This window comes from Talpa occidentalis, unplaced genomic scaffold (assembly GCF_014898055.3).
Source record: "Talpa occidentalis isolate TD23 unplaced genomic scaffold, MPIMG_talOcc4v2.1 talOcc4.6, whole genome shotgun sequence".
NCBI classification, from domain to species: domain Eukaryota; kingdom Metazoa; phylum Chordata; class Mammalia; order Eulipotyphla; family Talpidae; genus Talpa; species Talpa occidentalis.
The window spans coordinates 741,478-768,996 of record NW_023604972.1 but is presented as its reverse complement, the minus strand read 5'-3'; the positions used below and the strand labels follow the sequence as shown (position 1 = coordinate 768,996).

The following is a 27,519-nucleotide window of genomic DNA, read 5'->3' as shown; positions in this document are numbered from 1 at the left end:
ATAGACCAAGAGTCCAGGCCAGGCGCTGCGCCGGGCGCCAGCAGGGGGCGGGACAGAGGAGCAGGGCAGCCGGTTTGTATCCATCACCACAGCAGAGGGCACGCCGGACCTGGCAGCCACTGGCCAGGCCAGGCCAGTTCAGGAGGATCCAGGCCTAGCCTGACCTCCTCATCTTTGGGCAATTTGGTGGGCACTGCCCACCAGCCAGGAGAGCCCAGACACAGAGGCAGCACCCTTGCAGGACTAGAGCTGCAGCTCTGCCCTCCGGGAGCTTGCACATGGAGGTGACTGGGTGAAGGCTAATTGACGATGAGTGCAGGTGTTTAGCACTGAACGTGTGCGGAAGCCCTGTGGGTCTGGAGCTGCTGGCCCACGTGGGCCGCAGACAGCAGAAGTCAGGCGGGCTGGCATGTGGGGACGGGTCTGCAGGACACCTGAGGCCACAGTTGCTGCCAGGGGAGGCCCGTGCCTCCCCTGTCCCAGCCAGAAGCAGCAAGAGCCTTTCTACCAAAACCCGTCTCACTTCCCACATTCCACTGCAAAAAGGTTTTGGGGGTTTGGAAGAGGAAATGTTTAGGATCAAGTCCTACAAAAGACCTTAGGAACTAGCAGGGTGGTAGGGGTTCTGGTCTGACGGGTGGAAATTCAGAGTTCACGATTACATCCTGGCGAGGCACTTCCTGGTAACCAGAGATGTGTGTCTAGACCCAATTTTAATATTTAATACAGACAGAAAGAGCGGGGCCGCATGACCCTGCTTGCTCCACGGAGCAGGATGGAGCGCCCCATACAAGTGTGTTTCTTTGGAAATGAGCAAATGTGCCCCCAGCCCACAGGTGCGAGCTCAGGGGCCAGGCGTGGGCCGGCCGCGGGGTGGGCGTGGGGGTGGGGGTGGGCCTGGGGCCAGGGCCAGCCACGGGGAGGGTACAGGAAGGGGCTGGCTGTCCTAAGGGCAGCCTGACCAGCGGAACCCAGATGTGGACGCAGGAAGAGTGCATGCTGCCCTGCGTCCTAGCCCAGAGGCTTCCTCACACCAAAGAGCCTTTCTGCGGCACCGGGCAAAGAGGTGCAGGCACGCAGAGCAGCCTGCTGCCCATACCACGTTGGCCCTTGGAGAGAAGACCTGCGTGGCCAGGCCGCTGTCCAGATGGCCAGCATGGTGGCGGCTGGGCACACACCCCAGCAGCAGTGCTGCAGCAGCTCAGATGGGCTGACCCACACAGGCCCATGTGGGGGGCTCACTAGGGAGCTCACAGGAGGACACCCAGGGACCCAGGGTGCTCCGAGAGGCTGTCAGCTGCGACGTCCCTCCCTTTCCCACACACACACCTGTGTGCGACGGGATTCTCTCCCGGGCGATCGACCACCAGCACCCACGCAGACAGGTGGAGACAGAGGCCCGGGAAGCCGGCCTCCACCACCAAACCAGCGCCACAGAGACCTGCAAACTCGTGGGGCCTCGCTCTTCCCCGAGTGTGCTTTGCTTTGGAAGAGTTTTTATTTCAAAGTATCTAGCGGGGTTGACTTTTAAATGACTGAACGCCATTCTGAAATGTCTTAGCCTTGGTCCGACCCAGCAGCCAGGCCCTCCTCACACAGGTTGCAGTTTTTCAAGAAGAAGGTTTGTGGTGACCCTTGACGCGTCCCTGGAGCCACCCCCGGTAACAGGGCTGCTGTGTCCGTGTCACATGTGAGCGGGCGTGCTGCTGCCTCCAGGCACAGTAGTGCACACATGGAGTAGCGCAGCTGGCTCCGGCCGCACGGCAGTGGGCAGATCCGACCTGGGCGCCTGTGCTGACGAAAGCCCTTTGGTGTCTGCAGGTTTTAAGTTGAAGGGCTCCAAGTCCAACAGTCCTGAGAGCCGCTGCTGAGACAATGAGCTGAGCTGGCTGCCTGCTGAGGCTCGGGTCTGCACGCTGCACGCAGGGGAGGCTTCTGAGCTGCACGGGAATCTGGGCGGTGCTGTCAGAATAGGAAATCCTGTCTGTTCTCACCGGTGTGCCAGTGGCGCTGTGGTCAGGTAAGACAGTGCCCAGCCCTCCAGGGGACATCTGCAGGTTGCTTTACATTTTGCTGACCTTGGTCCACTGCAGAGAACTCCTGGACTTGAGAGGTCTATATGACACACAAGCCCACGTGGTACTCTGCCCACGAAAGTGCTGGGAGGGGGTACACCCCTGTCACAATGCAGCCCCCTGGGGCACAAGCCCCTCACGCTCATGGGAGACCATGACTGCCTGCGAACCCAGCACTGCCTGCTCGCCTGGGCCGAGCTGCCTTTCTCCCCGGGCCCAACCTGGCTCCCTGGGTTCCTCACTGAGGGGCCTGGCCTCAGGCCACTGCAGCCGCGAGTGTCAGAGACGGCACTGCTCCAGTTCATGGGGTCTAGGAGCCCAGCTGTCCCCCTCCGAGGCCACTGCTCAGGCTGCCCCCTCAGCCGTCCACTAGAAAGCAAGTCACTGTCTCCAGTGCAGAGAGAGGGAGCTTGACCTCTGGCCAAAGTGCTCCACTTTGTGTGTCGTGTGTTTTCGCTCAAAGCACAAGAGGCATCTTCTCGCGAAACAGCTCCGGTGACGTGTGGCAGGCACCCCAAGGTGCGGGAGCTCTGAGGTCGTGCAGTACGCAGGGGAGAGCCATGGCATGGCGGCTGTGGGGCCAGCACCCATGGCCAACGTCACTTGCAGAATATGTCTGCAGGCTCCCCGGGCCCCCAGGCCTCTCAGTTTTAGAAACACAGGGGCGCCAGTGATCAGGAGTACGGAGAGACCCACTGGAACCAGCCCCGCGAAGCAGCCCTTCCGAGGGCTGGGGAGGCGGCCGACAGCGCCCCTCGGCCCCTTGCCTCCTGCCTGTACTCCTGTGCTGGCCTCCTTCTGCCCACTGGTGCTAATGGCCCAGGGGAGCCACAGCGCAGGCGCACTCTCCTCCCGTCCCTCTGGACTGGCGCCCATGGCCGCCCCACTCCCCCACAGCCCTCTAGGCCAGAGCAGCAGAGGCAGTGGAGGAACCAGGGGCTGCCACCGTGGGCACCGAGAGGAGGGGCAGGGCCAATGGCAACCACCGGGCGTGGGAGCTCAGCGGGCATGGGCGGCGCGGCGCTTACCAGGGTGCCCAGGAAGGTACTGATGGTGCGCGCCGCTTGGCACAGGGCGCCGTACTCCTCCAGGAGCAGGGAGATGAACTGGTGCGCCTGCGGGGGGCCCTGCAGGCCCGTGGGCGCCTTCACCCTGGACGCTGCCGACAGCTGATGCAGGAGCCGTACCTTCATCTCCAGCACGTACTCTCGGGCCTGCTGCTCCAGCCGCTGGTACAGCTGGTAGGGGTCCTGCTCGCAGAGCCTGCAAGGACAGGGTGAGTTATTAGGCCGCCTCCTGCTAGGGGTCCTGTGACAGAGCTCCAGGAGGACTGTGGTCAGGCACGGCCAGGGAGAGGCACCACCCCCACCAAGGAATAAGTCGAAGCTTCCCGAAGACACCGGAGGCTTCTTGGGGACTCCTGCAGGCAAGTCTGCCAGGCAAGCACCACTGTCAGGTCACAGCCAGGGCAGGCCCCGCCCTCAGCCTCAGCAGCCCCCCCACTGGCCAACCTGGCCTTGGAGGGCGGGACGGTGACTGCCAGCGCCACCTCGGGGTGCACAGAGGCCCTCTGGGTTGCACTCCTTTCGCGATCAAAAGAAATTCAGGGATGTAAAACTTTCTTAAATGATCCCACCCAAACCACAAGCATACAAAGTTAAACCGGGGAGCTGATAGGCAGGAAACACACATCCATGCCCCTCAGCAGGCCGCAGAGGCGGAGGCCCTCCAGGTGCGGACACGCCCAGGCCCGGGGCTCAGGAGCCTCCAGGCGGCAACCCCGGCGGGAAGTGACCAGGACGTCCAGATGCCAGCTCGCAGACAGGCTGCACGCCTCACTGCAGCTCCTGACCTAGGACAGCCCCGTCCCCTCTGGGCTCCACATGAGGTTGAACGAGAACCCAAGGTGTCCCTGCACCCGCCACACCCCACCAAGACCGAGACAAGACCTAGCAGCGTGACCGGGGCCAGGATGCTGGGGGGTCCCACTAGGGCCGTGTGCTAACCCCTCAGATGGATGCGCTCACCTGCGCGCAGAGGCTGTGACCCCAGCCGGCAATGCAGGGTCCTCTGGACCCACACACTCGCCCGGAGGGGGCCAGCCCAGGCCCCCGCAACAGCGCCCCTCGCTGGCAGGACCCCGGCACCTCCCTGCTTCTCAGTGTGTGGGACCCAACACACTTCATTTCTCTGTCCACTTCCGCAGCTTACAGACTCAGTGAATGACCGTGTGGCACTTCTGCATGTAGATTTCTAAAAAGTGACGTGACACAGAGGCAGGTGTGGCTGCCCTCCACCACACGGACATGCCAAGACCCGTGGGGCCAGCGACAAGACCGGGGCTGCGTGCCATCTGCGTGTGGGCAGCACGTGCCCACGGACAAAGGGACTCTGGCAGCGGCAGGGACCTAATGGCAAAGGGGGGCAAAGAGCAAGAGCGATGGATCTGGGTGGGTGGCCTCTGAGAAGGTGGCTCTGAAGACTAAGGTGGACGATGGAAGGGAGAGAAAAATCCCTCCCGAGAAGGGGAAGAACATTCTGGATAGAGAGGAGAGCACTGCACGGCCCCGGGCAGCAAGGAGGCGGCTGCACAGGAGAACAGGGAGAGGAGGGAGGCGGAGCGCGGGCACCGGGCTGGGCAGCAGAGGACAGAAAGGACCGGCAGACCGCGAGGGGGCGGGGGGTCTTCCCGAGCCTGACAGCGCCTCTCGCGCAGAGTGGGAGCAGCCGCCTCCAGGCTCGCCGTCCCCATGGCCAGTCTCCACAGCGGCCCCACACGTGCTGCCAGAGCCCTGCCGGCGGCCTCTGGCTGTGGGCACGCCACCGCCGGGCACAGCAGGCGCTGTGTTCCTTCTGAACACGCCCTGGGGGCCTCACTTGTCAGGTGGGCACGCGGCCAGATGTCTCACACCGCGCCCGTAGGTCCAGGTGGAGCCCTGAACACCCCCGCGCCGACCACCGCTCCTGTCTGCAGGACACGCTCGCTGCACGGAAACAGGGTTTATAAATGCCCCAAAGGCGTGGCCTTCGCCATGTGAGAAAGAGAAAATAAGAACCAATCCATGAAATGTCTGGCTCAGAATTGTTGCTTTTATTTGTAACATTTCGAAAGAGACGCCACAAACCATAGGGAAGGATAAAAATTAGTCCACCTCAAGCGGTGCGGTCACTGGGCCTGGGCGCATGCCGAGACGCCCCGGGCTGCCGGCCGCCTCCGCCGGTCCCTGCGCCTGGCAGACGGGTGCAGGCTGGGCTGGGGAGAGGCCTCCTCCCGGCGCAGCCAGCCCCCATGGCGCAGCCTCCAGCCCCACGCAAGGCGAGACCAGCCCCCACGCGCTCCTTCTGGCTCAGGACACCAGCTTCTCATCAGGACAGCGGCGAGGCGCCACCCAAGGGTGTGCTCTGGCCAGGCTGTCCTCTGGAGCCCTGCCCTGCTCAGGGCCCCGCCACCCGCTGCCCACCGGGCTGCCCCACAGTGGGAAATGCAGGCCACGCACCTGTCCACGAGTGCCTTCACCCCCTCCTTGTCGGGCACAAGGGGCTGGTCCTGGTCATCGGCCAGCGGGGTCCCCGCTTGCCGGTAGATGCAGCGGACCGTGTAGCGCACCTCAGACCAGTAGTTCTGCAGCTGCTGGGGCTCCCGGTCCGGCTCGGCCGGGCTCTCCCTGCGAGGCAGCGGGAGGGTCAGTGCAGGGGGCCAGCCTGTACCCCCACCTCGCCTGTCTGGACCCTCCCAGTCCGGCTCCCGCCTCCTGGCTCAGCTCTCATCTGGGCACCCCCAGCCGCCTGCTCTCTGAGACCATTGTCTCTGTGAGGGTCCAGCCCTGCCCACTACTGTCCACAACAGGCTGCGCCCTCTCTTCTCCTCCCCGACCCGGCCCCGGGAGGGGGCTGCTGGGTACGCAGGGCTCCCCCTTCCTCACTGGGCTCTGCTGTCACGGGAGGGCTCTCAGGAGCCGGCACGCAACCCGCCCTCTGCCAGGCAGCTGCAGGGAGGGGCGCGGCTACTCACCTGCGCTCGCTGCAGGCCTCACACGCGCAGGCTGTGTCTGTGGGGCTGCCCAGGCCAGCTGAGGGCAGCGTGGGTGCCCCGAGCGCCAGCCTCCCTCCGGCCTCCGGCTGCGCGCTGCCCAGAGGGGAGTGGAGGAGGAAGTCTTGGCCCTGCATCCAAAAGAGAAGGCGGCAGTCTGGTTACAGCCAGCACTCCCAGCACGAGCCGCTCGGAAAGGCCCCTGAGGAGACATGGGGCCACGGGACAGAGAGCGAAGGTGTCCCGACGGCGTGGCCCAGCCGCCCGGTCCTGTCTGACGCTCCAGACCTGGCCTGCAGTCACTGCTTCTTACCTTCCGACAGTCACAGAAAAACCACGAGAGGCCCTTCAAGGACGCTCTTCCCTTCCTCAGAAAAGAGCGATCCTCACCCCAGCATCATCGTCGGCACCCGCAATGACCCCCTGGCGGGCATCCCTCAACATAACACACCCTCCCCTGGATGGTCCTGGGAGAAACCCGGCGGTCACTGCAAGTCCAGCGCCTGAGGCCAGGGCGAGGACGACAGGAAGGTGTGAGCCTGCGCCCAGCAGCCCCAAAGGGAGGGAAGTGCCGTCGAGGTCGCTCCTGGTCTTAGCTGTCTCAGGACAGGCTCGTGGCCACCCGCTGGCGCCTGTCCTGGACTGACAAGGACCATGATCTGGACTGAGGCTCCTGGCTCAGCGTCCAGGACCAGTGGGCACAGTGGCACGAGGCGCCTCTCCCGGCTCGCGGTCAGCGCCACAGCAGCAGGGGGCTGCTGAGGTAACCCCGGCCGGCTGCCCCAGCACAGTCTTCCAGCCCAGCCCGAGACTGAGGCCCGTGGCCGGGGGAGCCCAGACGCCCGGTAGCCTGTGCCCTCCAGGGTCTGTCACGTGTCCCTTGCGCTTGGAGACTCCGGTACCTGACTGGGAGACGTGGACACAGAGGGAGAAGAGCAGCTGGGGCCCTGTCGACAAGGGGCATCCCATGGGGGCCAGGGAGGGAGCTCTCTCGAAGTGGCTGGGTGGCCTGGCAGAGCCCTCCGGACAGGTTCCTGTTGTGCAAGCGGACGAGGGACTGCAGGCCCAGGCCGCTTGGGGTCACGGTGCCAGAGTCCCCAGCAGACAGTCCACTGCCCAGCGCTGACCAGGCCCAGGAAGACCTAAAGTAGGACTCTGATGAGCCAGAGCCACGGCGGCCAGCCAGGAAGAGCAGCGACTGCTCCCCTCGCTGAGCCACGTTTTGAAAGAGTCGGTTTTCATCTAAAAATACGCTACCGACGTGCACTGTGTCAGTCACCACGTGGGCCCCCGCACTCGGCACTTGCGCAGGCACACGCCCCAGAGCGCCCCGCCTGCAGGCTGGGGGCAGCACGCCGCGCACAGGAATGAAAATGAACAAAATTAATCGGACACAAAGGGGCACGTGGGGTGAAGGACAGCTTCAGGGAGGGACTAACTGGTCACAAAGGCAGAGGGGCGGTCCCGGGCGTGGGCAGAGCACGGCCTGCAGGCCGGGGCCGGGAGGGACACCAGGCAGGGCTTGGCCTGTGGCCCGTGTGCTCGCAAGGTGAACCGGAACCAGTCGCTGCCACAGCAAATCAAAGCTTCCTCCCCCCGCGAGGAAGCGACGAGGCGTCCCCGCCCAGGAAACCAGAGCACCCGGGGCCGGGGGACGGGGCCCGCGGCCAGAGGAGCAGCCACATGGCCTGGGCTGCTTCGACCCTCTTCTCCCACACGGCCCTGGCGCCTGCAGCAAAAGGGACGCCTTCACGGATGAAGAAAGAAAAGAAAACCAGACTGCCCGGGAGCTGGGGCTCCCGCTCAGAAGCGCACCCGAGCGTGGGTGGGGGGAGAGCGCGGGCGGTGGCTGGGGCTGACCAGGTGGACACCTCCAGGGCAGGGGCGTGGGGACAGACTCAAGCACGCAAACCCCAATCTCCACCCGCCGCAGCATGAAATTAAAAGTCCGACGTCAAAGCAGCCCGGCAGACGGGCGCCTGCACGCTGGAACACTGGCCGACCGCTCCGGGCCGAACACGCGACGAGGAAAAGGAAGTATCACCGTCCAACCGCCGTGCCCAGCGCCTCCAGCTCAGGGGCAGGAATGCGCTGTCTCAGCCCTCTGGGGCGGGCGAGGGCCCGGTCAGCAGGGAAGGAGGGACATGCAGGGGGTCCATCTCCAGGTCTGCACCCGAAGACCCCTCGGGTGCAGGGCACGGAGGAAGAGCAAAGGGCTGACCAGTGACAAGCTCCTAATGCCTCATGGGTCTGGAGAGACCGCCGTAGCTGGCTCCTGGAGGGTGGGCAGAGACGCCAGCCCTGCCAGGGGCCCCCGGCCTGCCAGCACCCCACCTTGCAGGCACACACCCCCTCTCACCGGCAGACACAGGAAGACAAGCTGCCACCCTCCAGGAGACGCCGGAGACTCGGACACTGCCACCCACACCTCTCTGCCCGGCTGCGCCTCAGCCTGTGGTGCCCGCCAGCCGCGCACCCTCCCGCCTCTCCCGCCCTGGCGGTGGAGGAAACCAGGAAAAGGAGAGACTTTAAAATCTAAAAAGCTACTTCTTGAAAAGGCAAAATAGACTTCTATCAAGACCGCTTGAAAAAGGAAAGACAGAAGAATATGCGGAAGACAGAGTCGTGCCGGCAGAGAGCCAAGGAGCTCAGGACAGCACAACCTCGCCGTGGGAACGCCCACGGCAATGTGCCCCACAGCCAGGCTCACTGAGGCAGGCGCGGGAAGCTTTCTCATGCACAAAACCGGACGGGAGGCCATGATTTGCACAGGGAACGTGCAGGCCGAGGAGCGTGGGCAGTGGTGATGCGGCAGGGAGGGCGCGGCCAGACGCAGGCTCTAAGACCCGGAGCCTTGGGCACCGCCGCCTGGGGAAGAGGCCCGTAGTTAGGGTGGCCATGCAGGCCGGGCCGGGCAAGGGGCAGGTCTGCGACCCCTCGGGTGCAGGAGTGCAAATGGTCCTTCTGTGGACAGAGGGCCAGTACCCAGCGCTCAGAGGATGAGGCGGCAGGGCACAGAGGAAGAGCAAAGGGCTGGCCAGTGACAAGTTCCTAATGCCCAGTATAGTGAGTAATAAGGCCTTGCTGGGTCTGACCCGAGGACCCGCAGGTCAGGGGCACAGCACAGCCCTCTCAGGGAACCGAGAAACATCCACAGGGAGCAGAAGGACCGAGCCCCCGCCCCCCGCAGGGCAGAGGGCCCAGACCCTCCTGGCCCGCACAAGTACCACAGCGAAGGGACTCTGGGGCAGCTGGAGCCATGCCAGGCCTCTGGGAGCAAGCTCCTGCATGAGGAGAGAAGGCGGCCGTCCCCAGCACCAACGGGCAGCGGGGCACGGTCCTGGAGTCGGCGGCCCCCGCACAGACCCGGGCCCCAGCACAAGGGCAGGCAGGCAGTGGAGCGAGAGAGGCAGAGGGAAGAAGCACCGGCTGGGGAACGCCGGGAACACCAGTGGCCGGAGGCCTCAGTGGACTCCAGAGTAAGCCGAAGTCCGGTCAGAGAGTGGCCAGAGTGCAGCCCGGGGGCGAGAGCAAGCTGCGCTGCCTGTGCTGCCCATTAGCCCTGACGAGGGCCGCCGTCCACCCAGCTCCCTGCCCATTTATCCTCTGCCTCAAGCATCCGGGTAACTGATGAACGCCAGGCAAAACCCGGTGAGGAAACTCACCCAAACCACTGCCCTCACGGAGTTTCCAGAAAACTTGTGAAACAAACAGGTCAGCGAGAGGACGAGCAGGGGAGGGGGACACGCAGCAGGGGGCGGGCTGAGCCGGAACCCACTTCCATGTGGACAAACAGCCAGGTTTGGGGGTCAGCTACTAAAGCACTCCCAGAGAACTGTGCCTGAGCTGGGGTGCCGCCTCCAGGACACCCTGGAATACAAGCCAGTGGCGGCCAGGAAGGGCAGAAGCGGCCAGAACAGCACCAGCGCCACACAAGGCTTGGCGGCGCTGCCAGCCGTGGGCTGGGGGGGGGGGGGGTTGGAGGGCGCCACGCGGGGCGAGACCCAGGGAGACCACAGCTCGGAGGGCAGGAACAGGGGCTGGGGCGGGAGCCACAGGCCAGCTACGGGGCAGGGGAGACCCGGACTTGAGAGCCGCCCCCGGAGGGTACCTCAGGAGCGCCACGGCACTGGGGCTTGTCCAAAACAAACACACGAGGAGCCTCCTCCTTTCAGGAAACTTCGGCCATTCCCCAGCCTGAAAAAGCTCAACCCCGCCGGCGGACGGTCCTGCTCACGCCCCCTCTCCCCGGCCCGCCAGAGCCGCCACACCCTCCCGCTCAGGCAGGGGGCCCAGGGGCAGCAGCCGGGGCGGGCACTCACCGCCGGCGGGTCCAGGCTGCCCAGCCGCTCTTCCTTCTCCACCGTGCGCCGGCAGCCCGGGCACACCCACAGTGGCAGGTGCAGGGCACCGCTGCCCTTGGCGAGCGCCAGCTTGCTGGAGGCCTTCACCCCGCTCTCCAGGAACGAGGGGTCCTTCCGCTCGCTTCTGCACAGGAGGCAGCAGTCCCCGGCGGGGTAGGGTGGTGCTCGGTGATTCAGCCCAAAGCTGAAAGGGGCCTGAAAACAGAAAAATTCACTTTCAAAACACAATCCGTGGGCCAGGACACCTGCAATAAACATGCTGCTGTGAAGGTAAAGTGCACACGTGTGTTTGCACGGACACGCACAAAGAAGGGGGGGTTCCCAAATGCAACCGTCTCTCATGTTCCAGGAACGCAAGCCCTTGAAATGGGCAGAGATCCCCTAAGAGCATCTCGGGTAGCCAGAAAACAGTCCCCCGACCCACCCCTGGCCGCCTCACTCCCCACAGCGGGTGGGCGGCTGCCACTCGGCTCTGGAAAGCGCCAGCATGCTGGCACAGCAGCGGCTCCAAGACCTCAGGCTGTGCGGGCTAGGGCACCTGGCGGGGCCGCGGCGGGCAGAGTGGGGCGAGGCAACCGGTGGGCTCTGGCAGCAGGAGCCCCTCAGCCGGTGCCCCCGAACCACAAGAAGCACCGAGATGAGGAATGTCGTGCCACCCGGCCAGGCGAGGCCCAGGGTCACTCACTCCGAGGGGCCAGTGCAGGACGCCAGGGCCCCCACCCCGGCCCGCCCTGTCAGGCACCAGCCAGGCACGGGGCGCTGCCGAGGGCACCGGACCCGAGCCCCACAGCATCTGGGCAAACACAGGGTACGCCGAGCAGGTGCCGCTTCCTGCGCGGCTTCTACGGAGTTGTGTGGTGGTTTCCAAAGAGAAACTGCAAATTCAATAGGAAAGACTCAGACTTACTATGCAAAGACCCCACAGGCACGTTTCTTCCAGATGTGAAGAAATCACGGCCCGTGAAGGTGCAAACACAAGGTGCGACAGCTCCTGGGGGACGGCAACGCCCCAGCTCTCACAGCTCAGTGAAAGCAGAGCTGTCGTCAGGCACACAGCCAGGGAGCCAGCGGCACCCCCTCCTCCACCCCCCTCCCCTGGTACCCCTTCGGCCTCAGGACCGCCCACCCACAGGGGCTGCGCTGCCCGTCACCCCAGGGCCCAGTGCCTGGGCCGCTGACGTCACCAGTCACGTCCCCTTGAACTGCTTACGAGACGCGGACACCAGACTCGTGGGTTGGGAGTTGGGGCAAGACTGCCTGACGTTTTCATTAACACCTGGTGACACTCAGGCCCACATTCACTCCCAGCGCACGCTTAGCAGTTTATATCCAAACTGCGGCTTCTGGCGCCGTGGCGCTGCATCACGAAGCGCTCTTTTTGTGGCTAACGCGAAAGTAAGATCTGTTAGGGTTTACCTTCAGGTCACATGTCAACAGAACTAGAGGAAGCCGAAAGGAAATGGCCAGCGCGGCAGGCCCGCGGTGTCACAGGAGCGGCGCCCACCCATGGGCTCCTGCGGGACGGGCCGGCCGTGAGCAGCGTGGGTTACCCTGCGACTAGCTGACGGGATTCCCTCCAGACAGCCACCACGCGTGAAGCTGCCCGCTCCGCCGCAAGGCAGCCCCTCTCCGGTGCCCCCGGCCCCCGCACCAGGCTCCAGCGCGCCTCATGGATGCGGCCTCTCCACCGCCCGCTGCATCTCAATCTCCGTGCTCTGGGAGCCCAGCGGGACCCGAGGCTGAGGCCGAGCCCAGGGCCTCGCCCGCTCCTCCGCACAGGACCCCGGGCACAGGCGACCCAGCCCGCCTCCCTCCCTCCCTGGGGCCTCGGCTTCTGGCAGAGTCCTCCTCCGCGCACATATTTTTCTTTCTTCCCTGGCAGCTCTCAGATACCTCTACAAGTATTGGGGAAAACACCTTTACCCCCACGTCCACCCCTGCAGTGGTGGCTGCCAGGCCCTGCACAGATGGCAGCCAGATGGCCCTGCTCCTCCAATGGCTGGGGAGGCGGCCAGCGAGAGAGCCCCTCACGGTCACAGGACTGCCCAGCTGCGATAGCCACCCCAGATAGCCACCCCCGCCTGTCTCCCCGCAGTTCACAAGTCTCAGGAGTTAAGGGTACCAGGGCATAAGAGTCTCAGGTTACCAGCAGCTCGTCTGGCCATCTCTCTCCCATCTCTAAACCAAGGGGTTAAACGCGCGCGCGCGCGCGCGCGCGCACACACACACACACACACACACACGCGCGCGCGCTCGCTGCAGTGAGGGTCAAGGACAGAGAGTAGGAAATAGTGGTGGAATCTGAAGTGTGTCTTGAAAAATTTAATTTCTAAGCTAAGTTTCCTTCCAAAATATTGGCACTTCTCCCAGGAATAGCAACATTAATGTTGATCATTTTTCCAGCCATCTGAAGTTGTCATAAAACAGAATGAAGAAAAATTAATAAAACATTACCCAAGAACCGTATGTCCCTCCCCAAACAAAATCCAGTCAGCCACAACTGCGTCTCACACGTGCACACCAAGCCCTCTTGAAAGCGTCAGGAGCGGCCTGAGCCCCGGCGGGGTCTAGGTCAGCACCCCGCACCCCGAGGTCAAGGGCGCGGGGTCAAGGGCACAAGCGGCAGGAGAAGGGCAGAGCCAGAGGCAGAGCCCCGCTCTGAAGCCACAGCTTTTGCAGGACTCAGCTTTTTCTCTTCAGGTGTTAAATGAGCCATTTGTTTTTAAAAGCAACAATGCACCCGGCAGCTGCTGAGCAATGTGTACTTACAAAGGAAATGCAGTGACAGTATTTGAAAGCTGCTCACCGTTAACCTTGAGTAAGTCCTCAGTGCCCTCCCCCTCAGTTTCCTTATCTGTAAATGGGGGCTTAAAAAAACCCACTTTGAGGGTTGAGGAGTCAGGAGACAAATAAGAGCTCAACAGAGACCCTAACACAAGAAGTCAGGAAGTCAGGCCAGTTGCTACTCACGGTCACTGAGGTGATGCAAATTTTTAAATAGGCAAAACAAAGCAGGCAAATGCAAATAAACGCATAGGTAGCAAAACTAACATCAGAAAGGTATAGTAAGCAACAAGTTACTGTAATTAGAAGATATACTTTTTTTCAAAGATTTATTTATTTATGCATACAAGAGCTGAGGTACAGGCCAGATTGGGGTGTGTGTGTGTGTGTGTGTGTGAGGATTCACCAGAGACAGAGCGGGGAGCAGAACAGGCAGATCTACTGAAATACACTGCTGAGGAGAGCAGCGGGCGAGGCAGGAGAGGTCTGCTGCGCCATGTGGGCATCTCCCTGGCCAGCCGGGGATCGAACCCGCGCTGCAGAGGCTGCGGACAGCTTCACAGCGCTGCGTTCATCCCGCTGAGCCAACGGGGAGGCCCTAGAAAGGTTTACTTTTAATGATGTGAAGTTATGACTCAATGCAAAATACACACATGAGAAGAGAGGGAAATGCAAATAAACACATTGAAATAAATAATGCAAACACTTTCGGTGAAAATGAGCAGGACCTTGGTGACGAGGGCCAAGCAGGGCACACTCTGCTCACAGAAAGCCAGCCAGACAAACATGTAAGAGACAAATTTAAATAAGGCTTAACAGTTGTATTTACGTCAAGATTTAAACTACAATGATTACTTCTTTTGTTAAGTTTCATGAACACAGGCTATCAAATAATAAAAACCAACAACCCACACAAAACCTGTATTTCAAAAGGCACATTATAATACAAGGCATGTTCACGTAAAACCAAAAAGCGTTTAAGACCTATAAAAGTTTAAACTGCATATTTCAAAATCCAATTCACTTCAATATTCAAAGTCCTGTCTATAAAACCTTATGACGACTCTGTATCTGTTAGGGGGAAAGGATGTCCTGAGTTAATCCCATACAGGCTTTGTGGACCCCACCCCCACTCCAGACTAAAGCCATCAAGACTCTGGGAAAGACAAATCCCATCACCACCAAGGGAGGGTGGCTGGGACCTGAGGGTGGAGTTGGGCAGCCAGGTTGGATATAAAAACCGAACACGTGGGCCTTGGGGTCTCTCTGGCTCGCGATCGCTCGCCTCCTGGCTTCACCGCTCCTGGCTGGCGGCAGCTCTGAGAGCGCCATTTTGGGATTCCTGATCGGCGGATCGGGTAGGACGCATTTAAAACTTTGTCTCCCACTTTCCTCCCAGAGCTGTCCATTTCCTCATTTCCCCTTCCCTTGTAAATAAACCTTTTATGAACCTTTCACGTGTGCCTGCAGTAGAGCATTGATAAGTCCTTTAAAGCATGCGGGTGAGGACCCACAGTCAGGCACCCTGTTTTGTATCGGGGTTGCTCTACAACATATCCACAGTCCTCCAGGCCGGGAAGTCAGGATCCCAGCACCTGCACCAGCCCCATTCCAGCTGCGCACACTGAGTGTCTGCTGGGCCAACAGCTCAGAAGCAGGAACAGGACGACTGCCACCACATATCAAACCTTGAGGTGTCGGGCCTCCCCTGGTGGCGCAGGTGGTTGAGCGCCGTGCTGTGAAGCTGCCCGCAGTCTCTGCAGCACCTGATTGATCCCAGCCTGCTGGCAAGGGTCCCACGTGGTGCCGCAGATCTCTCCTGTCTCGCCCGCTGCTCCCCTCAGCGGTGTCCTTCGGTCCTTCTGCCTGTTCTGCTCCCCACTCTGTCTCTGGTGAATCCTCTCACCCTCCCGTGCATCCGGCCTGTACCCTGGCTCTTGTGTAAATGAATAAACAAATCTTTAAAAAAAAAACAAAAAAAAAACCCGAGGTGTCTGGCCAAAGCTGTACTTAAACTTTGTTTGTGGCTTTAACTGCTAGTGTGGTAAGGAAGGGGAAAAAACATTCCGTTCACGATTAGAAACCAATTCAGGAGGGCCCGAGGGAAAACAGGTTAAGCGGGTGAGCAGCAGCCGCACAGCGGGAAAGATGGCTGGGGGAGTAAGAGCAAAGGACAAAGACCCCTTTGGTTCAGAAAATCTGGTTAAAAGGGAGTCACCAGGCACCGCAGACACCCCGGCCGTGAAGGTGTGCTGGAGGCGAAGAGTGCTCGGCCTCGGCGGCGGGCACGGCTCCTGCAGGACTCCCAGGCCCCTGGTGCCCGCACACCTCAGACGGCCAGACGCGCCCCCCGGGCCTGGCAGACGCTGCGAACACCCATCTCTCAAAACACCACAGCCAGCTTCTTTCAAAAGTAATTTTCTACTCCTGGCTGACCGGTCCCCTTGACCCGGGGCGGGCGGACGCGTACCTTCTCCGCAACGCTGTGTCTGCGGCCGTCACGGGCGAGGCTGGCAAATGCAGACGACGCTTCTCCACGCGCGAGAAACGCCCACTCACCCCCAGAGCAGGCGACACTTTGAATTTTGCCACAAGAAACCAGGCAAACCTCAGTCCGGCCCAGTGCTGTCGCGGTCACTCCCCACCTGCTGGGGGGCCCCCGCTGCCCCCCTCCCCCCAATGCGGGCTCCGCGCTGCACACCTACCCCATGCCCCCGCCGCCCCCCGCGGGCCTTTCCGCGAGACCCGCTTATTGAAGAGGTCGCGCCAGAGACGCGCGCTCTGCACTAGGCAGAGGCTACACAGAAAAGTCCTCCATCTGAATCCCGCAAAAAGCGGAAGCCGGGACTGGGGGGGCCGCTTCCACCGCCCCGGAGCAGCTCCCACCCGCGCCGTGACTTCTGAGGACAATTATTTTCATACTATTCACCTTGGATCGCCGGTCGTACTTTCTCTTACCCAACTTCAAAGCTCCCTCGTCACATCGACGAAGAAACACGGCGCCACAACGTCAGCTGCCGCGGGCGGACACACATCAGCGTGTATGTCCGACAGGCAGGATTTTCCGCACACCCAAAGTTTTTGCCGAGAAAGCTACACATTCACTTTGCTGCCGCCCTGTCTCCCCTGTGCCACCTCGGCCTCTGCCATGCACAAGACCCACAGGGCAGCAGGCTGCTGTCCCCCCGGGTCAGACACGTGCGGCAGCAGCTACTGTGCTTTTGTTCTGCGGTCATTTCTGGAAGTCTGGCCTAACGTCTGTGTACAAACCAGCTGGAGCTACTTCTGGGGCTGACGCTCACCCGTGTGGAAGTGAGAGGCCTCAGGGGTTCATGCTTTAGTTTAGTGAACTTTTACAAAGTAGGAGGCTGAGCAGCGAGCGACTTCATATACCCTGCAGGCGCGCGCACGCGCTTTCTCTTCGAGATGCTTATTCTCTGACAGTGAAGACGGCACAGTTTGCTAACACCTCCAGGCAAGACACCCCCCACAACACACACACAACTTGGAATTACGTGATAAAAGCAGACACAACTCCACGTTTCAAAGACCGCTGCGCGCTGCCTCCAGGCCTCTGAGGCCGTTTCTGACTGCATTGCCTGGCCAGAGAGCTGCAGCAGAGGCCGCAGCACTGGCCCCAGCGCCAGCCTCTAGCGCCCCCTTCCACGCAGGGCTTCTCGGAAGGCGACCTGCCGACTGTGCAGGCGCGTTCCTTAAACGCAGCCCGCAGAAGGGCACTTAGCGAGCTCGGCCTACTGGCCACGGCTCCAACACGCCATCAAGCACAGACTTCCTCTCTCGCCTCAGGACCCTCGGCAGCCCAGGCCCATGCCCTGCGCAGCTCAGGTGAGGTGCCAGTCAGTGAGGCAGGGCCCATCTGGAAGTACAGCTAGCAAGCTCTTCGTGAGGCAGTGTATGATGGAGACCCCCCTAAAAGGGGCCACAGGGGTGACAGCCACAGCATCCCGATGCCGCAGGATAGTCAGGGTCACCTGGCAATGCTTGCAGACAGGCGAGGACATGGCAACGCCAACCGCACAGCTACCGAGGTCTCAGACAAAGGCAGATGCTGATGGACGAGCACGCAGCCAGAACGGCAATAGCCACGCGCCGCTCTGTGAGAGAAGAGTTTAGGTTAAACGGATTAACTGAGCTCACTTGCCACAGACTGGGGGGACAAGGCCTCCACCATCATTCTGGTGAGTACCACAGTGCTGGAGGCGTGCTGACCAGCCCTTTGCATTGCTAACTACTAGAATCCTCCACCGATGTGCAGGTTACACATCAGCCTCAGTTGACCTGAGGGGGAGACCTGGCGGGATCGTCCGCTGGAAGGTGAGTGCTGAAGTGCAGGTGAGTGAGCACCAACCCCCACAGGGCAAGCACAGCGTGTCAGGAAAGCCAGGACCACACCACACTGAGAAAGGCAAAAGAAAGTTCCAGAAAGGTGTGTATAACAAAGGTCAAATGCAACAAGCTCAAAGGCTATCAAGGTTGAAAAACAGCTCCAGCATTTGGTAAGGGTACAGAGGCTGATGAAGGCGGGAGACGCGAGAGCACAAAGGGGTGAAGAATCCAGGGTGAAGGCGGCGCGAATGGCCCCGACCAGCGCTAGTAACCAGGCTTTGGGGTCATCTGCAAGTAACAGGTCCGAGGGACTGCACTAAGGGCTTCAGCAAGGAACAGAGCAGGACTGGCGGGGGTGCCAGGATGGCATGAGTCGATGGGAAACTGAAAATATGAAGAAAGTCACCCACGGAGGGAACTCAGGACCCGGGAAAGAAGGACAAAGAGGCGTGGCAAGGCCGTGAGGTGACCCCTGGCAGTTCTGCAGAGCCCCCGCGGCCAGCAGACTCCCTGAAATCTATCAGTCAAGCAGCCCTGGAGCACAGGATGCGTTGTGGGGGAAGGAGCAATGATTCCTTCCGGATTAGGAGACAAAGAAAACAGACTTCAGGAAAAAAGAAAAGGTGAAGATGGAGGAAGCGCAGGGGCGAGCAGCGGCTCACCCCACCTGCGGGCCCAGAGGCCTTTCTGAGCGGGCCCCCAGGGCTTGGCCCAAGACCCCGCTCCCGGCTGGGCCCAGCGGAGGGGCAGGGGCGGGGGCCAGAGCAGGCCCAGGAAGGCCGTCATCCCAGGGACGGCGGGCTGCTCCTGGAAGGAGACGCACCGCCCGGAAGGGGCACCTGACCCAGGCAGGCGAGGGCGCAGGCGCGGCCCAGCACACTGGGAGAGAGGCTGCTGGGGCCGGCGGGCATGGTGGTGGCAGGACGGGCACGAGGGCGGAAGGATGAGTCTGGTCACGTGGCCAGGGGTCTGGAAGGTGGGGGGCCAGCGGCAGGAGCAAGCGCCCATGTCCTGGGGGCAGAGTGGAGGCACCGCAGGTGCGGAGGGCAAAGGCGCAGAAGGGATACCAAGGAGGACAATTCAATCTTCAGATTCCACTTTTCGGGACTCAGTTCTGCCAGCCAACAAGCAGAGTCCCCGCGATAGAGGCGGGGCTTATCTAGTCTGAAGCTCTGGGGTCTGCCCACCCAGCACCCCCAGGGTGCCCGCAGGCCGTCTGGCTGTGGGGACCGCAGGCGACGCGAGAACAGACAGCAACAGTCTACCGTTGCAGCCAATCCATAAGCGATGCTGTTAAACAATATTACGGTTTATGGTTTTTTTTTCATCCAAGGCAACCAAACAGCCACAGCCAGGCACTGCCAGTGCCTTCCCTACGCCCTCCTGACCACCATCTGGGGAGGCACCTGCACAGACAGGTCACCTTCCTCAGGGGCCTCCAGGGACAAAGCTCTCAGCAGGAACTGTAAAGAATGTTTACCTGCTGGGCTACTTCACAACAGGTAAGTGCCCAGTGCTCCCAGAGAAAAGATTTACACTGTGGTAAACCACCCCGTGACAACTTCCCAAATTTTAGCATCAATGTAAAAGTACCCTGTACTTTATTTTTTTTTTATTTTTTTATTTTTTATTTTTTTTATAGAGGCATGTTTTCTTTCTTTCTTTCTTTCTTTGTTTATACATGCACTGGGTACAGTCAGAAGCGCGGGAGGGTGAGAGAATCCACCAGAGCCAGAGCGGGGAGCAGAGCAGGCAGAAGGACCGAAGTCCACTGCTGAGGGGAGCAGCGGGCGGCAGGAGAGGTCTGCGCGCCATACGGGACCCTCCTCCGGTGGCCGGGAAGCAGCCGGGGATCGAACCGGCGCCGCAGAGGCCGCGGGCAGCTTCGCAACCCAGCGCTCAACCGCTGCGCCACCGGGGAGGCCCCTTTATTTTTTTTTAAACAAGTAAACTAGTTTATGATTTTTTTTTTTAAAGATTTATTTATTTATTTATACAAGCACTGGGTACAGTCAGAAGCGCGGGAGGGTGAGAGAATCCACCAGAGCCAGAGCGGGGAGCAGAGCAGGCAGAAGGACCGAGGTACACTGCTGAGGGGAGCAGTGGGCGGCAGGAGAGGTCTGCGCGCCATGCGGGACCCTCCTCCGGTGGCCGGGGAGCAGCCGGGGATCGAACCGGCGCTGCAGAGGCTGCGGGCAGCTTCGCAACCCAGCGCTCAACCGCTGCGCCACCGGGGAGGCCCTACCGCTGTACTTTAAACATGAATATTAAATGACTTTTGCAGGACTTCCTTGAGGAAAATAAGCCCTAAAGAATTACAATTCTGGGACACGAAATGCAATATGGCATCCTAGATTGGATCCTAGGATGGAAACAGGTAATCAGGGCCTCCCTGGTGGCAGGGATTAAAGACAGCCCTATGAAGCTGTCCGCAGCCTCTGCAGCACGAGTTCCATCCCCGGCCAGGGAGCAACCCACATGGCGCAGCAGACCTCTCTTGCCTCGCCCGCTGCTCCCCTCGGCAGTGTATTTCAGTCAGTCTGCCTGTTCTGCTCCCCACACTGTCTCTAGGGAATCCTCTCACCACCCCCCACACCTCTGGCCTGCACCCCAGCTCTTGTATGCATAAATAAATCTCCAAAAACAGAAAGAAATGAGTGATCAATGGAAACTTAGTGGAATCCAAATAAAATCTGTAGTGAGTAATACCATATCAATCTTAAATTCTTAATTTTGACAAACACACACATCACGTAAGATGGGACCTTCGGGAACGCCAACTGAAAGGTTCATGGGAACATACTGCACCAACCTGGCAACTTCTCTTTGGGTCTAAAACTGACCAAATAAAAAGTGTCTTTAAAAATCCCAGGTTGGGCCTCCCTGGTGGCACAGGCGGTTGAGCGCCGCACTGTGAAGCTGTCCGCAGCCTGTGCAGCACCGGTTCAACCCCGCCGGGCAGTGAGAATCCCACATGGCACAGCAGACCTCTCCTGTCTCCCCGCTGCTCCCCTCAGCTGACTGTTTCCTCAGTCTGCCTGTTCTCTTCCCCGCTCTGTTTCTGGTGAATCCTCGCACCCTTCTGTACCTGTAACCTGGTTCTTGTATAAATAAATCTTTGGAAAAAAAAAAAAAACAACCCCAGGTCAGGGGGCCTCCCCAGTGGCACAGCGGGTTGACGGCATTGCTGTGAAGCTGTTCACAGCGTCTGCAGCATGGGTTCAATTCCCAGCCGGCCAAGGAGATTCCCACATGGCAGGGCAGGCCTCTCCTGTTGCGCCCGCTGCTCCCCTCAGCAGTGTCTTCGGTCTGTCTGCTTGTTCTGCTCCCCGTTCTGTCCCTGGTGAATGCTTTCACCCTCCCGCGCCTCTGACCAGTATCCCGGTGCTTGTATAAATAAAGGACCGAAGGACACTGCTGAGGGGAGCAGCGGGCGGCAGGAGAGGTCTGCGCGCCATGCGGGACCCTCCTCCAGTGGCCGGGGAGCAGCCGGGGATTGAACCGGCGCTGCAGAGGGTGCGGGCAGCTTCGCAACCCAGCGCTCAACCGCTGCGCCACCAGGGGAGGCCCGAAAAGCTGAATCTTTAAAGAGACCTTCTAGTAATACTGGCAGGAAAAAAGAGAAGACAGTGTCAGTACTGGGAACGAAGGAGGAAACGTCACTGCAGACCCACACAAGTTACAAGGGTTATAACTGAGCACTACAGACAACTCTACACACATAAATTCAACAACTTAGATGAAATGGACCAATTCTTTGAAACCCAGAAACTATTGAAATAGAGTGAAGGGAACAATTAATTCCTAATTTACTTTATGAGGCCAACATTACACTGGTACCAACACCAGCCAAGAAGGGCAATACAAGAAATCTACTGACATATCTTATGAAAATAAATGCAGCAATGCTCAACAAATTATTGATACAGTAAATCCGTGAATTAAAAAAAAGTAATATACACTGACAGAGTTTATTCCAGGAATGCAAAGCTGGTTCAATATCCAGAAGTTAAAAATTTGATCTACCACATTAATAAAGGGGGAAAAAATCATATAAACTGATTCAAAAGAGCACTTGACAAAATTCAACCGCCACTAATAAAAAATTCCCAGCAAACTAGAAAGGAATGTCCCAATGAATCCAAACAAAAAAACTCTCAAATACATTATAACAAGATTGAAGATTAAACATTAATTCTATTTTTTATATTAACAATGATAAATGGAAAATGAAATTAAAAAAACACCATTTGCGGGCCTCCCCTGTGGCGCAGCGGTTGAGCGCTGGGTTGCGAAGCTGCCCGCGGCCTCTGCAGCGCCGGTTCTATCCCTGGCTGCTCCCCGGCCACCGGAGGAGGGTCCTGCACGGCGTGCAGACCTCTCCTGCCGCCCGCTGCTCCCCTCAGCAGTGTCCTTCGGTCCTTCTGCCTGCTCTGCTCCCCGCTCTGGCTCTGGTGGATTCTCTCACCCTCCTGCGCTTCTGACTGTACCCAGTGCATGTATAAACAAAACAAACAAACAAACAAACAAACAAATAAAACATGCCTCTAGAAAAATTAAAAAAAAAAAAAAACACCATTTGCAAGAGTTGAAAAAATGATACTGTATAAATCTAAAACAAGTGCATGAAAAAAAAAAAAAAAAAAAAAGCCCCAATAGAGATATCCCATATTCTCAGAATGAAAGATTCCACCAAACTGATCAGAGATTCAGAGATTTGTGTATTCCAATAAAATCTGAGAAAAACTATTTACAGGCAAACTGTTTCTAAAATATATGCAAGAGCTAAACAAATAGGGCCTCCCCGGTGGCGCAGCGGTTGAGCGCTGGGTTGCGAAGCTGCCCGCGGCCTCTGCGGCGCCGGTTCGATCCCCGGCCGCTCCCCGGCCACCCGAGGAGGGTCCCACATGGCGCGCAGACCTCTCCTGCCGCCCGCTGCTCCCCTCAGCAGTGTACTTCGGTCCTTCTGTCTGCTCTGCTCCCCGCTCTGGCTCTGGTGAATTCTCTCACCCTCCCGCGCTTCTGACTGTACCCAGTGCATGTATAAACAAAACAAACAAACAAATAAATAAATAAAACATGCCTCTATAAAAAAAAAAAAAAAAAAAAAAAAAAGAGCTAAACAAATAGCCAAAACAATTGCTTTAAGTTGGAAGAATTACCTTGTGCAATTTGAAGATATACAGTAATTAAGACAGAGTGACAGAGGAACACAACAGATAATCCAGAAATAACCTTACAAACAAGGTCTCAACTGAGTTTTGACAAGGACGATAAGTCAATTTGTTGGAGCAAGGCTATATGATACTTTCAACACATGGGTCTGCAACAACCTGACATCTGTATGAAAGAAAAAAGAACCCCGACTTGAATCTGACACCATATACAAAATTAACTCAAAAGAAGACGCAACTGGGGCCTCCCTGGTGATGCAGGGGGTGAAGACGCAACCTACGAAGCTGTCTGCAGCCTCTGCAGCGCGAGTTCCATCCCCCCCCTAGGGAGCTACCCACATGGTACGGCAGACCTCTCCTGTCTCCCCGCTGCTCCCCTCAGCAGTGTTTCAGTCAATCCGCCTGTTCTGCTCCCCACTCTGTCTTCTCACCCTCCACACCTCTGGCCTGCACCCCAGCTCTTATCTGCAGAAATAAGTACATATTTAAAAAAAAAAAAAAACGCAATTAGATCGAAATGTGAAACTACGAAAGCTTTAGAAGCGAACACAGGGGACAGGCCTTCATTGTGAGGCATTTTATAAAACAAGAAGTTCTTAGACATGACACCAAGAAATATAAAATGAAAAAAATTAATTTTTTCTTTAAAAAAGTTAACAGACTAAAAAAAGAAGATACTAAGCGGAAGGGAATATTTGCAATTCACATATCCAACAAAGGACTCATGTTCAGAATTATACAGAACTCTCAAAACTCAGAAAAATTAAAAATAGGCAAAGTTTTGAAAAAACATTTCACCTGAAGTTAGTATAAGAATAATAAACACATTGAAAGTTCAAACATCACCAGTCACTAGGGAAATGCAAATTAACACCACTGTGCCCCACACACTTATTTGCTAATATAGTAAAAATTAAAGCTATTGACAACAAGTGCCAGCAAGGAGGCCCATGCCCGGGGGGTTGGGGGTGTGTGTGTCAGGATGGCACCCCCACATGGGAAACCGAGCGGTGGGTTATGTTAGCATAGACCCAGCTCCCGTTCCTTGGCATCTACCCTACAGAAATGAAAACTGGCTTTCACACCCAACTCTGCACATTCATAGCAGAGTTGTCTCTCCCGCGATGATCACAGGCCCTGGGAACCACCCCATGTCCACCAAGAGCAGAGCGGGCGCAGAAAGGGCTGCCTGAAGACCAGTGCGCCAGCAGGGAGACGACCGATGCACTGACGCCTGACTGACTCTCCAAATCAACGGGCTGAGGAAACAGCCCAGCTGCAGAAAGCGTCATGCCCTGTGGCTGGACGGGGCGCTCCCAGGAGGCAGGTGGTGGCTGAGCAGGTGGGGAGGCCGGTGCCGGGCAGCAGAGAGCAACCGCTCACCTGGTGCTGGCTGAGGTCAGGCCTTACACATGCCCAGCGACCGCCCCCTCGGGCAGACACACCTGGACATGCCTGTCAGCTTGATCCTGCGGCCCCTCAGCAGGAGGCCAGACTGCAGACCACTCGCGTGCAGAAGTGGAAGCCGCGGACCAGTCTCGGCGCTGACGGGCCTGAGCCCTGGCCAGCGAGCGTGCCTGAGGGATGCAGGAGAAAAGAGTGGTGAGGATGGGCGATTCTAGGGTACTGGAATGTTCTCTGTCCTGGCCTGTGGGTCCCCTGGCAGTACACGTACGTGAAACACCAACATGTCCTCGTGCTAAAGGACCCCAGTCTACGAGCCTCCATGCCACCTACTTCCTCAGCCCACCTCGGTGCGCGTGAACTGCAGCAGCAACCCTGTACCCCATTTCATCATGGCAGCCATTTATTTCCACAGCACAGGAGAGTCCTCCAAGTGTACCCCCCAAAGCCCCCAGGAGGCCTGGCGACAGCCTGTGAACGCTGTCACCTCTGGCTCCACCTCTGCGGCGGTGAACGAGGGTTCACGTCACCACACTCGCCCCACACCGACTTTAAGCCTTTAGTATGACTGTTTGAAATGCTGACCCTACCCCAGCGCTTCCTTTTACAAATGACATTTTAAAAGTCGCCCTAAACTGCCATTCGATTTCTCCCCGAACAAAGCGTCATTCCAACAGCGAGAGGCACAGGTCTGCTTCTGTGGCAGCAGCGCACGGGGTTTTGTAAGTAACGCGTGTGATTCAATTTTGCACACCGATTCAGAAAACAGAATTCTGATGGTGCAAATATTTTTACTTTGTATGCGACAGCCAACTGTTTCACCACTGAAAGATGGAAAAAGCCCAAATTTGTTCTATGTGAAAAAAGCGAAACTGCTGGCAACGTGGGACGGCACAAGCACTGCTCGCACCTTTTGCCCCCTAAGTCCCGCTCCCACGGAAGGAAGCCTCAGAGCCCGAGGCATGAGTCATCAGATTCTCGCCACAGGTTATTCTGATGTGCACCCTGGGAGGCTTCCCCAGCACATGCAGACAGACACAGACATTTCTAAAAAGGGTCCCGCCACGCACTATCCTGTATCTTGCAGGCGTCTTTCTTCACTGAACACGTCATGGAAGTGATGCCTGGAAAGAGAGATGCCACAGGAGATGCGCCGCTGCCCGTCCCTCCCAAGCCTTCCCTTCAGGGCAACCCTCAGAGCAGACGCCCCGGCGAGGAGGCCCTGGCCCAAGACGGCCTCTCCATGGCGCCCGCGGCCAAGTCCTTCCCGGCTCCCTCCCACCCCGGCCCCAGGGTGGGGACGCCAGGTGCGCCGGCCCCGCCGTCCTGCCCTTCCCGGCCGGATCCCCGCCAGCCCCGGGAGCGGGAGCGGCAGCGGGACGCCGAGGCGAGGCCGTCAGGCGGCACCGCCCGCCCGAGAGCGCCAGGCCCGGCGAGGGGCGTGCCCGCCGCGTGCCCGGGCGCTGCGGGCCGAGCGCTCCTCCTGGCTCTGCGGGGCCCCGGCCCGGCCCGGCCCGGCCCGGCCCGGCCCGCGCGCAGCCCGGCGCGCCCGCGTCTCTCAGGCCCCCTGAGGCGCCCGCCGCGTGGGGACGCGCCGGCCCGACCCCGGGGAGACGCGGGGCCGCCGGCGGGCGCCCGCGGACACGCAGGCCCCGGGGGCGTGTTCGGGCCAGGGCCGCGCCCCGGCGCTCGCCACCTGTGGGAGACCGGCCGGCGCGAGGCGGCCCCGCGCGGGAGGCCGGCGCTGTCCTCGCGCGCCGCGGGGAGACAAAGCTGCCCGGGGCCGGCGCGGAGGGCGCGGGCGCGCGGGGTCCTCGCCGCGGCCGCCCGAAGAGGGGGGCCCCGCGGGCGTCGGCGCCCCTCGGCTCGGCCCCGGCCGCGGAGCCCGCGCGCCACCTGCTCCGCCCGCGGGCCGCGGGGGCCCCGGCCCGGCCCGGCCCGGCCCGGCCCGGCCGCGCTCTCGCCGCCAACTTCCGCGGCCGGCCGGCCTGACAGCGCTGACAGCCGCCGCCCCCCGCCCGCCGCCCCGCCCCGCCCCGCGCTCACCTCGAAGTAGCCTCCGGGGGCGGCGCCGCCCGCGCCCGCGCCCGCGCCCGCGCCCAGGGGCCCGTTGGCCGCCGCCGCGCCGCCCGGGGCCGCCAGGCCCGCGGCCTGGGAGCCGCGCAGCGCCGCCGCCGGGCCGGCCTTGCCGCCGCCGCCCCGCTTGTTCTTCCGGCGCTTGGCCCCGCGCTTGGCGTCGGCCGGGCTCATGGCGGCGGCGGCGGCGGGCGGCGGGCGGGCCCGGCCGGCGGCGGCGGCGGGAGGGCGGGCGCCGAGGCGGCGGCGGGCGCGGCGGCCGGCGAGGGCGGGGGCGGCGCGGGTCGCTCCGGCGGGGCGGCGGCGCGGCGGGAGCTGCGGGAGGCCGCGGGCGGGAGCAGCCGCGAGTCCGCCGGGCCGGCGCCGCCGCTGACCAGAGTTGAGCCCAATATGGCGGACACAAGGGGAAAGGGAGCCCGGCTTACGTCGGGGGAGGGGGCAGAGCGGCGAGGGGGAGGGGTGTGGGCGCCCTCCCCCACCCCGCCCTCCCGGCCGCGCGCCCCGCGCCTCCCGCCCCGCCCGCCGTTAACGTGCGCCGGCCCGCAGGGCACGCCGGGAGTTGGAGTCCGCGCCGCCCGCGCCGCCGCCGGGGGCGCCGGGCGCACGACCACGCGTCCCGTCAGGCCGCGCGCGAGGGCCGGGGCGCGGCCTGACGTCACCGCCGCGCCCGCCCGCGCCCCGCCCGCGCCGCGCGGCCCGCCGGGAGCCGTAGTCGGGCGGCGAGCCGGCGGCGGGAGGCCGCGTTCCGGGGCGGCGGGCCGCGCGGGCGGCGGCGTTCTCGCGGCGGCGACAGGCCCCAGGGCCCGCCCGCGCGGCCGCCGGCCCGGGGCCGCGCCGGGGGCGGCTTCGGCTCGGCCGCACCCGGCCGGTGACCTTGGAGGGGCCGCGGGTTCGATTCCGCCGCCCGGGCTCGCTCGCGCGGTGACCTTGGGCCGGCCCGCGCCCCGAGCCCAGCGGGCGTGCGGGCTGGGGGCGGGCGGCCGGGCCGGCGCGGACACCGCGGGCCCGGGCCCGGCCGTCACCTCGCGGGACCCGCCTCCGCCGGGCCCGGCGTCCGCCCCCACCACCGCCCAGACACAAAGGACGCGCTCTCCCCGGTGGGGCCGCGTGGGGCTGGCGGCCGCGGCGCGCCTGGCCCTGGGCTGCGAGGCCGAGCGCCTCCATTCGCGGGTCAGAGGGAGCTCTGAGACCAGACCCACCCGGTGCCCTCGGCCTCCCGACGGCTCGGGGTGCCCCGGATGTGGACTTAGAGCGGGTGGACAGGC

General features: G+C 60.8%; 1 protein-coding gene across 1 annotated transcript in view; it reads right to left on the bottom strand.

Annotated features, from left to right (window-relative positions):
- FAM193A (family with sequence similarity 193 member A) overlaps positions 1-26,243 on the bottom strand; it is a 68,054-nt gene extending 41,811 nt beyond the window's left edge. The window contains 5 exon segments of the mRNA XM_054688182.1: positions 3,104-3,338; positions 5,573-5,740; positions 6,088-6,236; positions 10,428-10,664; positions 26,225-26,243. Of these exon segments, the coding sequence (XP_054544157.1) occupies positions 3,104-3,268 (165 nt within the window). The 5' untranslated portion in view covers positions 3,269-3,338; positions 5,573-5,740; positions 6,088-6,236; positions 10,428-10,664; positions 26,225-26,243.
- Positions 26,244-27,519: the final 1,276 nt, after the last annotated feature.